This window comes from Pithys albifrons, chromosome 5, assembly GCF_047495875.1.
Source record: "Pithys albifrons albifrons isolate INPA30051 chromosome 5, PitAlb_v1, whole genome shotgun sequence".
In the NCBI taxonomy this organism is placed as follows: domain Eukaryota; kingdom Metazoa; phylum Chordata; class Aves; order Passeriformes; family Thamnophilidae; genus Pithys; species Pithys albifrons.
Genome location: NC_092462.1, coordinates 68,442,287 through 68,452,894, shown reverse-complemented (window position 1 = coordinate 68,452,894; position 10,608 = coordinate 68,442,287). Strand labels below are relative to the sequence as shown.

The following is a 10,608-nucleotide window of genomic DNA, read 5'->3' as shown; positions in this document are numbered from 1 at the left end:
CAAAGCATTAAAGTATTCCTTTCTCTCTTTAATCTACATGTGATTTTAATTTACAAGTTAAAGCTCAGATGTTTGTTGCACTCCCTTCAAATGTATTAAAAAAAAAACAAAAACCCCTAAGTTATGTAGCTCGTTGAAACCCACAGATTTAAGGATGGCATAGCATTAGCAGTGTAGGTAAATGGGTTATGTTTCAGAATCCTTCTGTTGTTTGAAAGACATCTATCAAAAACTAAGCTAGAGACAAATTAATGGAATAGAAGTTCCCTCTTGGAGCTGTAAATCTTCAGGAATTAAATTCCTCAGCCTACTGAAACCCTTTGTGAGTGAAGGGGACCAGCAGAAGGAACACAACTGGTACACTTGTTCTGTGAACAACTGGAAAGATTAGTAAGAACTTTACAAATAGATTAAAGAGTAACAAAAGTAACAATGAAGTCTAACCAAAGTAATTTTCTCAGTTAGCCCTTTATTGAAGAATCAAAACCCAAGTTAAATTTAAAAATGTAAAGAATTTAACCTATGTTAAAACCTGAAAAGAGAATATACTGCAAATATAGAAGGATAATCTTCCAAGACATAAGAAAGGAAAATACGGGTTCAAAAAAATTAAAATCCAGAAACTCACATCAGGTGAGTAAAAACCAAAGATACAGGTAAAATTGGAAAGGAACTGAAAAGATTTACATCTGTTTTCAATACTGTAAAAGAAACCTTTGGAATCTGCAGCCTTGTAGAACACAAAGTCTCAGAAACAACTCTAGGAGGCTTTTAACCAAACCTACTGTGAAATACATTCAAATTAAAAAAGTTAAAACGTACCCAAGTACTATTCATCGTATTAGGCAAACATCTAAAATGCAAAATTTAGCTCGGCAAGTCGGACAAGGCACTTGGCTCGAGAGCCAGGTCTCTGGGTGCTGCTGGTCTTGTCGGCTGGCAAACCACTTGCCCATGCAGGTGAGGCACCACATGGGGCGACAGTAGCACTGCTGGCACTCCCCTTCATTTGGCTCCTGGCAGTTCTTGATGAGCTTGATGTTAGCAATAGTCTGCATACACCCTATGCACGGCTCCAGCTCCTGAAAGGAGGAGAAAAGCATCCAAATTGTGAACTGAACTGCACAGAATGCTCTCTGTGATTCTCTTGAAAGGCTTTAAGAAAACTATATGTGGCAGAATAATCAAGGCAGAACTGCCCGACCAGAAGATATTAAACACTTTCTAATGGATGAGTGCAAAGTTTCTCTTTAAACAGAAAGCAGAACTGCTGCACAAGACTAATGATTAACCAAAAATGACTGAAAATAAACATTCTTTCTCTCTTTGAAGAGCTCCACCTGTTTCCCTATACAGCAAGGTAAGCCAGCACCCAGCTTCATCAGTTAGACAAGATATTTTTCAAAAAATATACCAATATAAAGTTAGGAAAACAAAAAAGCAAACAGTTCTTACCACTTATTACAGCAAATTGCTGTTCCTATCTTCCATCTTTACAAGTAAGATACATTAAAGTGGAAACCAGGGCTGTACTGACCACAAGAACACTCTTGAAGGACTAGACTTAAGCTGTCTTGGATAATACTGTAATAATTAATATTTCCCCACAGTTAATTATGCCACATGAACTTGTGGTTGCATATAGGGACATCATCTTGCTATGAAGTGTTTTGCAATTAATAAACAATAATTAGCATTTCCCATGTGTCTTCCAGCTGTCAAAGAACTTGACAAAGTTCAAATGACAGCACATTCAACAGGCACAGGGACCTGTTCATCCTGCTACTGGTGTAACAAAAAGCAGCTCTGCTCTGTGGTCTCTACTTCCCAACTCCAGTGTCTCTTTCCCTGTCAGCTCAAGTGCTCAGCCACACTGGCAGCTTGGCTGTGGAGCAGATCCAGATGAACAGAAGCCAACTTGCTTTGCCTCTTTCCACTCCAATAGCTTCCCACGATAGGTTTACCACAAAGTCTTGTGTGAACATGGGGATCAGGAGGGTGCAGGAAACAGGAGAACTGCTTCTTCCAGAAGGTGCATCAGCTTTAACTTGTGAAATTAGGGCTTATCTTAGTTTTTAGGCAGGAGAAAGGTCTAGCATAGAAAGATTAACTGTTGTCATTTGTTATGACATCACTCAATGTCAAACCAAAGATCAGCTGATACTTAACTGTGTCAGCAATTAATTTTAATTAAAATTAAAAACAATTGAAATTTTATCTTCTCTTTGTTTTGAACATTGTGTTTCACTACACACTAGCACTGCAATCAGAACATACAACAACATGATGTGTAGACATATCTGATCCAGTTTTATTTTAGCTAGTTCATAGAAACACACAGTGAATACACCACGACACTACCAAAGATACCAACTACTCCATTAGCTGAAATATCAGACACAGACTCCCTGCAGGGTCACTAGAACTGGTTTTGTTATTTCCCTCTGGTATACTGGACAGTGGTACAGTCACACTTCAGATTGCTCCACAAGTGCAATAATGACCAGGTCTCTGACAGTATTACTTGAAGGTAAGACTCCATGGTGTTATTCATAAGTAAAGCAAGCCCCAATTAAGACTTATTAGTTTATTTCAGCAGAAGATCCAGCAAAGCCTGGCTGTCTAGAAAAGCAAGATGTAACGAAGCAAACTGCCTAAAGAATAGCAACAACAGCTGAGACTCTGGCTCCTCACAAACTTTCTGGAAGTGCAGCGTCATCATTTCCAAATATTTTCAAGTAATATATTTGTGGAAATCATTACAGGGGACTCTATTTCACTGTATTATAATTTCTCATGTCTCAAAAATGCTCACGATACAATTCTCCTCATTGAAGAACAGAAGCAGCAGCCAGAGGTACATTCATGACATGTTTACTGAGACAGCAGGTGAGCCCTTGTGAAGGATGCACCAACCCTGACCGAGCAAACAGAATTTTGGCTCTGGCATCACTGACAAAGAGGCCTGACTGGAGTCAGCCCAGCTGTGCAGACCTTAAGGAACTGTGCTAGGCTGTATCTTTTCAGGAAGTTAAGGAATCTAGGCCATGTCTTATCAGGAGGTAACGAGATGAAAGTGTAAGTCCTAGGGCTGCACGCCCACACCAAAGGGCAGTTTGACCACCCCTCACTCTAAGTATGTGACTGCTGCTCCCTGAGCCCACTAAGCTCTCCTGTAGGCCAGCAGGCTGCCTCAGGTAGGTAAGACACCTCTCAAGGTTACCTCTCCAGGCTGAGATCCCTTACCCTCTACCTATTATCCACAGTAAAGTAAGCAACTGCTTATAGCAGGTCTAAAGCATATTGTATACCTTAATTATTAGAAGTGTGTTTGATGGCTGTTTAATTAGCATTTATTATTAATTACTGTTTAATTACCATGTGATCACTGCTTAATAATCCTCAGTTAATAATCACTTATCATAATTCATCATTTAAGCCATATTTTTAAGAAAACCTGTTTATTAACTGCACAACAATGAATTCTGTTAATAATTAATCTGAAACAGCCCTAAGTAAACATTTATCAATTTACACAGTAATCACGGGATCACCTGTATGGGAAGTATAATTATTACAGCCGCATCAGGATAGAAAGTCTCACCTGAGTGCTTGGAACCTGATATGTCTGGTTAATTTCCACCAGAGACGTAAAGGTTTCTAAAAATAAATCACTAAGGCTTTGATGGATCACAACATTAGCTGCATTGCTGATAGGAGCACGGAGCTTTTCTCGGAGCTCCCCATACTCTGTGGAGTTCAACCTGAAGAAGAAAAGATGGAACAAAGCATTACTGTGATTATCTGCTCAAGTACCTTGATAGTACACTGCAGAGATTGTACATCAGAGAAGTGAATCCACAGAAAAGCTATTTAGGCTGGTTCATGAGCCAAAATAAATAATCAGTGAGCATTTTGTTTTCTTTTGCTCTTTAGTTATTGGTTTTTTACACAGCTTAGCCAACAGTACATTCTGTCCTCCTTCATATCCGTGGTCAGACTGCCAGCAGGATATGCCAGGGATCACCTAAAACATCACACACAAAATAAAGGAAGGCTTTTGAAGTGATCAGTATGAACAAAAGCAATACAAGTACGTAAATCATGCATTAACTGTAAAGTACTGCATGCACAACTTCTGTCTGTCTTTTTAATGCCTGTTTACTTAGATCATAACTAAAATCCTGTTTATAAACTCCTGAGGACAGAAATTAGTTATATCATGCAGCATGTCTCACAAGGTGATATAGTTAGTACATATAAGTAGCAGAAGAATGTCAATTTATGAGGTTCTGTGATTTTATGATATGATTTTAGACAAATTTTGCAAAGGTTACAAACCACTGCTGATTCAAGGCTGTAACAAGATGCATTTCACACCAGCTGTTTCTGCTAAAGTAAACTGAAGTGATGCCCACAGACCTCAAGTTGCACAGGTCCTGCAATGACACATCCCTGTTGTTACCCCTTTTTACTGGAACAGTTCAGAACTGTAGTGTCAGAACTCCCCAGCTTGGTGCTTCCACTCATTAAACAGGTTTCACGGAACATTGCCCTCGTTCTTTCTACCACTCACTGAGTTTCCAGAGCCAAGCACAATGCAACGCTGGCTTAGCTTTAGCTCCCAGAGGTCTCCATTGTTTAACAACTAAAGGATAATAAACAGATTATTTATCTGTTTGTTAGCAGATGCTACCCATGCAAATAACAGAGACCTTTCCATCCAGAGGAAAAATTCACACTGAACACGCAGAGAAACATATCCCACCTGCACAAAAGCATTCTTCTTCCAGAAATATCCCAATGTATCTGATTCTGGATATATACAATGATCCTGTATGATTCTGCTACATTCTAGCAGAGATTTACTATTTCTGACATTTTATCAGAAGAGCTTTTAAACACCGTTCTTGATGCTATGCTGTTTAGCCACAAAATAAAGTTGGGGGTTTGGCTTTCCTAAATGGAATTGTCAAAGTCATGATTTTCTCAGCTGGGGATGTCGTTTTATCACTCTGGAACTGAACTACTTGCAGAAGAAAGTCATAGGTTGTTTAATACTCATTTGGTCACCACTTCCATAGGTCTATAAAAGTCTCTTAGGATTGTCATACCTCCCTTAACTAACCTTTTGTTCTGAGCTCTGTTCACCTGAATCGCCAACACAATGACCTCGTGCTTGCCCCACTGTGCACCTGCCAAGTCTGCTTTTAATTACCCTGTAAATGAATGCTGCTGACATACAAATTTACAGCAACAAGACTCAAATGCCTTTTCAAAAATAAAGTTTTAGGAGCACTAACATGGCTTTGTGTACTCCTTTCAATGACACAACAAAAGAGACTTTAGCACCCTTCTGCTCAGTGTTACGTGTTTCTGCAGAACTTGTGCTTTTGCCCAGCTACCCAGACAGACTGCTGAAAAAACCTAGCATGGGCCCTTGCAAAACAAGCCCTAACAGTTCATGTTTGCTATGATTTACGGCTACAAGAACATATAAATCATAAATAGACCAAAATTACTTCCTTGCTTTAAAGGCAGAGGCTCACAGTAGCTCAGTGAGAACTCTTCTGAGCAGTGACAGAATTATGAGCTTTAAGCAGAAGGAAAAAAACAAAGTCATGGGTGAACAACAGCCAGTTTTAGGCAAATAACTATTTCTCATCACCCAAAACTGTGAAGACCAAGGATTCTCCCTTTCATTCCTGTTCTCTATTTTTGACCTCAATTTCTCCAGTTACATCCTCTAAGAATGGATCAAACAGGGCAGTTTATCTGTTTAACCACTGTGCATCCAATGCTGCTGGTGTGTGAATCTTTCTAAACAACCCTTCTTTGCTGTGCTGTGTGGCAGAACTGCACAAAGAGCACCTCTGAACATCAGACAGGGAGCAAAAATGAAGGGACAAGACATGGAAGTCTTCAGGTAGGACACAAAAGCACCCCATCGGCACCATGAAATGGCATATAGGTGACATAACAGGGCTAACACAGTTGTTTTACCGGATATCAAATGCCTTCACGTAGGGATTGATACTGGCAACCCGGATGGTGAGGAACTGCACAGGCACGTTTGAGTCTGGAGTGAGTTCATGCTGTCTGGAGTCTGTCACTGTCAAATGAATGTCCTGCTGCTGGGCCACGTGTAAACAGTAGGTGGTCACTTTAATCACCCATGTGTCTGTAACAATCACCCTCGCTCCTGGGGCTCCAGTGGCAAATTTGTCGATTCTCCTGAATTCTGTATTGATGGAGGAAGCTACTGCCCTCCAGCCTGACTGTGGGAGAGCATGGACAGCGAGAGTTCGGGCTAATGGGTGATTATTCCAACCTTTCCGTGACCAGTAATAAGCCAGGGCACTGGTGACTGCTGGAAGGAGAACTGCAAAGAAGAAGAAAGTTTTCCATTCTTTTGAAGCCAGGTAGAAAAAGCAAAGGTGTTTTTCAGGTGCAGCAAAGCACATACCAAGGTAATAACCTGCAAGGAAAAAAACACTTTTAGAAACCAATCAACATATAAACACACACATAGCACAAAATAGGCTGAGTTGGGTCCAGTATCTAACCAGTGCTCACCTTCAAGAGAGCTACTGTACTTCTGGATGAGTTCAAATTCAAGTCTCTGGTCTTAAGCAATGTGAGGTGCCTACATCTCTCTGATTTTTAGCACAATTACATAGCCAAATGAAGCTGATCTGAATTTGCAGGTTAATAATTACTTGTAGGATGCCCCTTTAACTAGAATCATATAGCTAAAGGAAGGTGATTGAATTTGTTGAATAAAACTACCTGAAAGATGCCACTTTTACCAGACTGATCTACATAGATGATCTGAGTTTGTTGAATAAAATTACCTGCAAGACGCCACTTTTGCCAGAATTATACCTAAATGAAGGCGATTTGAATTTGTTGGTTGAATAAAATTACCTGCGAGATGCCACTTTTGCCAGAATGATGTACCTGAATGAAGGCGATCTGAATTTGTTAATAAAATTACCTGAGAGATGCCACTTTTATCAGAATTATATACACAAAAGAGGGCTATTTCAATTTGTTGGTTCAATTACATGCGAGTCATCACTTTTACCAGAATTCCTAAAGGAAGGTGATCTGAATGTGTTGGTTGAGTTACCTGTGAGTTGCCACTTTTACCAGAATCATATACCTGAATGAAGGTGATCTGAATTTGCTGAATAAAATTACCTGCGAGATGCCACTTTTATCAGAATCATATACTTAAAGGAAGATGATCTGAGTTTATCGGTTGAGTTACCTGTGAGATGCCACTTTTACCAGAATCACATACCTAAAGGAACATGAAAGGATGTTGTGGCCAGGTGGGGATTGGTCTCTTCTCTCAGGCAACCAACAGTAAGACAAGAGGGCTCGGGCTTAAGCTCTGCCAGGGGAGGTTTAGGTTGGGTATCAGGAAGAAGTTCTTTACAGAGAGAGTGATCAGACATTGGAATGGCCTGCCCAGGGAGGTGAGGTGGTGGATTCTCCGACCCTGGAGGTTTTTAAGGTGAGATTGGATGTGGCACTTGATCTAGCAAAGTGGGGTTGGATTAAGGGTTGGACTTGATGATCTCAGAGGTCTCTTCCAACCCAACTGATTCTATGATCCTATGGCTGGCATTTGTTGAATAAAAATTACTTGCAAGATGACACTTTTGCCAGCATTATATACCTAAAGGAAGATGCTTTGAATTCGTTGCCCGAACAGAACAACCTGCAAGGCGCCACTTAAATTTTAGCAGAACTACGTGGCTGAAGGAAGCAGAGTGTGAACTCTGTGGTTCAATAATAAACAATTCCTCGGTGTTCGGGTTTGCTGCCGAGCCCGGGGGTGGCACAGGGAGGACTCACCGAGGGGCAGGAGGGAGTGAGCGAGGATGGTGCCGGTGCTGCGCCGCAGGTGGTACTGCACGAACGCCGCGTCCTCGCTGCCCAGCCAGGCCGAGAGCAGGCTCTGCACCGTCAGCCCCGCCGAGCGCACCTCGTCGGGCGGGAACACGAAGCACACGGCGAACACCACGTAGGCCAGCGTGAAGGTCACCGCGGGGCTCTCCATGGGTGGGGGGCTTGGGGCCGGGAGCGGGATGATCCCGCCGCGCCCCCGGGTGCTCCAGGGGGGAGCGGTAATTCCCACCGCTCCAGCAGCACTTCCCGCCGCAACCCCGGATGCGCGGGGTGAGCGCTGCCGGGGCGGGGACCGGCAGTGCGAGGGAGGCGGTCCCTCCGCTCCTCCATCCGCCCCGTCCACTCCCTCCATCCGCTCCTTGTCCCCGCTTCATGCACTGCGTCCGCTCATCCATCCGCTCTTTCCACTTCCCTCCATCCGCTCCTTGCCCCCGCTTCATGCACTGCGTCCGCTCATCCATCCGCTCTTTCCACTTCCCTCCATCCGCTCCTTGCCCCCGCTTCATCCACTGCGTCAGCTCATCCATCCGCTCTTTCCACTTCCCTCCATCCGCTCCTTGCCCGCCCTCCATCCACCCCCTCCGCTCATCCATCAGCTCCTTCCCCTTCCTCCATCCACTCCCTTCGCTCATCCATCCGCTCCTTCCCTCCATCCACTCCCTCCGCTCATCCATCCGCTTCTTCCCCTCCCTCCACTCCCTCTCCTCATACATCCACTCCCTCCGTTCATCCATCTGCTGCTTCCCATCCCTCCATCCACTCCTTCCCCTCCCTCCATCCACTCCTTCCCCTCCTTCCATCCACTCCCTCCCTTCATCCATCCACTCCTTCCCCTCCCTCCATCCACTCCCTCCGTTCATCCATCTCCTTCTTCTCCTCCCTCCATCCACTTCCTCCCCTCCATCCCTCCGCGCCTGCCTGGTTGCCATCCCCGAGCCGCGGCCCCGCTCCAGGCGGGATGCAGACATCGGGAGGGATGCGGATGTTCCTCTCACCCCGCGCCCTGGGACACGCAGCCCCTCCCCGTGGCCTCGGGCTTTGAACGAGGTCATGCTCCACGGGCCTGGCAAAAGGAACCGATTCCAGTTCTGTACAAACCAGAAAGAGTTCTCTGTTCGACGAGAGCAGCATCCAAAGCGGGGGAATGGCTGGTTTTTCTTGAGGGTCCAAAAAAACTTATCTTTGTTTTTCCTTGTCTTCTTTATTGTAATATTTTCTAATATTTTTCTAATATTTTCTAATATGCTATAATTTTTCTAGTATTTTCTAATAATATCTATTTTTTCTAATATTTTCTTAAAATATCTAATTTTTCTAATATTTTGTAATTTTTGTAATATTTTTCTTGTGTTTTCTAATATTTCAAGACAGGGATGTAACATCCTAAAATGCCTTAAAGGGAGGCACATTTTAAGATATCTGTGTACATCCCCCCGACACAGTAAAAGGATCCCCTTACTGGGATAGGTGGTTACTGTTGAAGCACAAATAATAACTAATTGGGACAAGATTCGCGGTTTCTCACGGAATGTAACAACCCCCTGCACGCACCCTGGAATAATAATAATAATAAATTTCCATATTTGTCTTTTTTTAGAGAAAGGGAAGATTGTGGAACTGGAAAGGCAGGTCAGGGAAGGCAGCACGGGATGTTATACACTACTACTGATGGGGAACCAAACCCGTAGGAAATGCCACCCCCGGAATGTGACACTTTACGTTCACAGATGGTTGATGTGTTACTGTTGGGATGGAGCTCGGGAATTCATAGTGGTTTAATGACTCTTGAAGGTGGTTACATCAGTAAAATCACTCTTGGATTCTGTGCATCTTTATTCATTCTGAAAGACATCCTTGTTAGCAAGTGTATTGTTCGAACAACCATCCCCTCGTTGCCGTCTGATGACTCAACTGCAAGGACTGCTTTAATTCACCGAATGACCACGAAGCTCGATAATAAAAAGCAGGCTAAGAAGCAACAAGTTTTCCTCCTGTGATCCCAGGCGAGAGGTGATTACAGGCAAACAACTGGGGGCCTAGAACCGCAGAACGGCTTGGGCTGGGAGAGACCTGAAACATCATCCAGTTCCAGCCTCCTCTGCCATGGGCCGGACACTGTGCGCTAGACTGGGTGTGGCGGTGCATCTCCCTGGTTTCATTAATCCTGTTCCCGGGGCTGATTTCCCGCTCGGGTTTATCCGCCGAGGCTGATCCTCCTCTCGGGTTTATCCCCCGGGCTGATCCTCCCCTCGGGTTTATCCCCCGAGGTCGATCCCCCGCTCCGGTTTATCCCCCGGGCTGATCCCCCGCTCGGGTTTATCCCCCGGGTTGATGCCCCGCTCGGGTTTATCCGCCGGGGCTGATCCTCCCCTCGGGTTTTTCCCCCGAGGTCGATCCCCCGCTCGGGTTTATCCCCCGGCCTGATCCTCCCCTCGGGTTTATCCCCCGGGTCGATGCCCCGCTCGGGTTTATCCCCCGGGCTGATCCCCCGCTCGGGTTTATCCCCCGGGTCGATGCCCCGCTCGGGTTTATCCCCCGCGCTGCAGTGCCCGCCTTTCCCCACGCGAGGGCGCGCTCCGCAGGGTGCGCAACGGCCACGCGCCGCGCGCTCCCCGCCCCGCCCCCTTGTCCGCCGGGTGCTTGTTCTGATTGGCGGGCGCGCTCCGAACGCCGCTCCCTCATTGGCCG

At 44.7% G+C, this 10,608-nt stretch overlaps 1 protein-coding gene across 1 annotated transcript; it reads right to left on the bottom strand.

The window, feature by feature from the left end:
• Positions 1-449: 449 nt before the first annotated feature.
• Positions 450-8,219, bottom strand: TMEM129 (transmembrane protein 129, E3 ubiquitin ligase). Its single transcript, XM_071556972.1, has 4 exons — positions 7,867-8,219; positions 6,004-6,478; positions 3,605-3,764; positions 450-1,082 (listed from the first exon to the last, which is right to left on the bottom strand). The coding sequence occupies exons 1-4, from the start codon at positions 8,069-8,071 to the stop codon at positions 834-836; spliced, it is 1,089 nt and encodes a 362-aa protein (XP_071413073.1). The 5' UTR covers positions 8,072-8,219; the 3' UTR covers positions 450-833.
• Between the last annotated feature and the right edge of the window lie 2,389 nt (positions 8,220-10,608).

What these genes read in the sequence shown, in the direction of transcription:
- TMEM129 (XM_071556972.1), bottom strand. Translation starts at nt 8,071, where the DNA reads ATGGAGAGCCCCGCGGTGACCTTCACGCTGGCCTACGTGGTGTTCGCC. An exon ending in GTGAAGGCATTTGATATCCG is followed by an intron (nt 3,765 to 6,003) that starts GTAAAACAACTG and finishes TTTCTTCTTCAG; the next exon opens with GTTGAACTCCACAGAGTATG. An exon ending in ATCAGGTTCCAAGCACTCAG is followed by an intron (nt 1,083 to 3,604) that starts GTGAGACTTTCT and finishes TCCTCCTTTCAG; the next exon opens with GAGCTGGAGCCGTGCATAGG.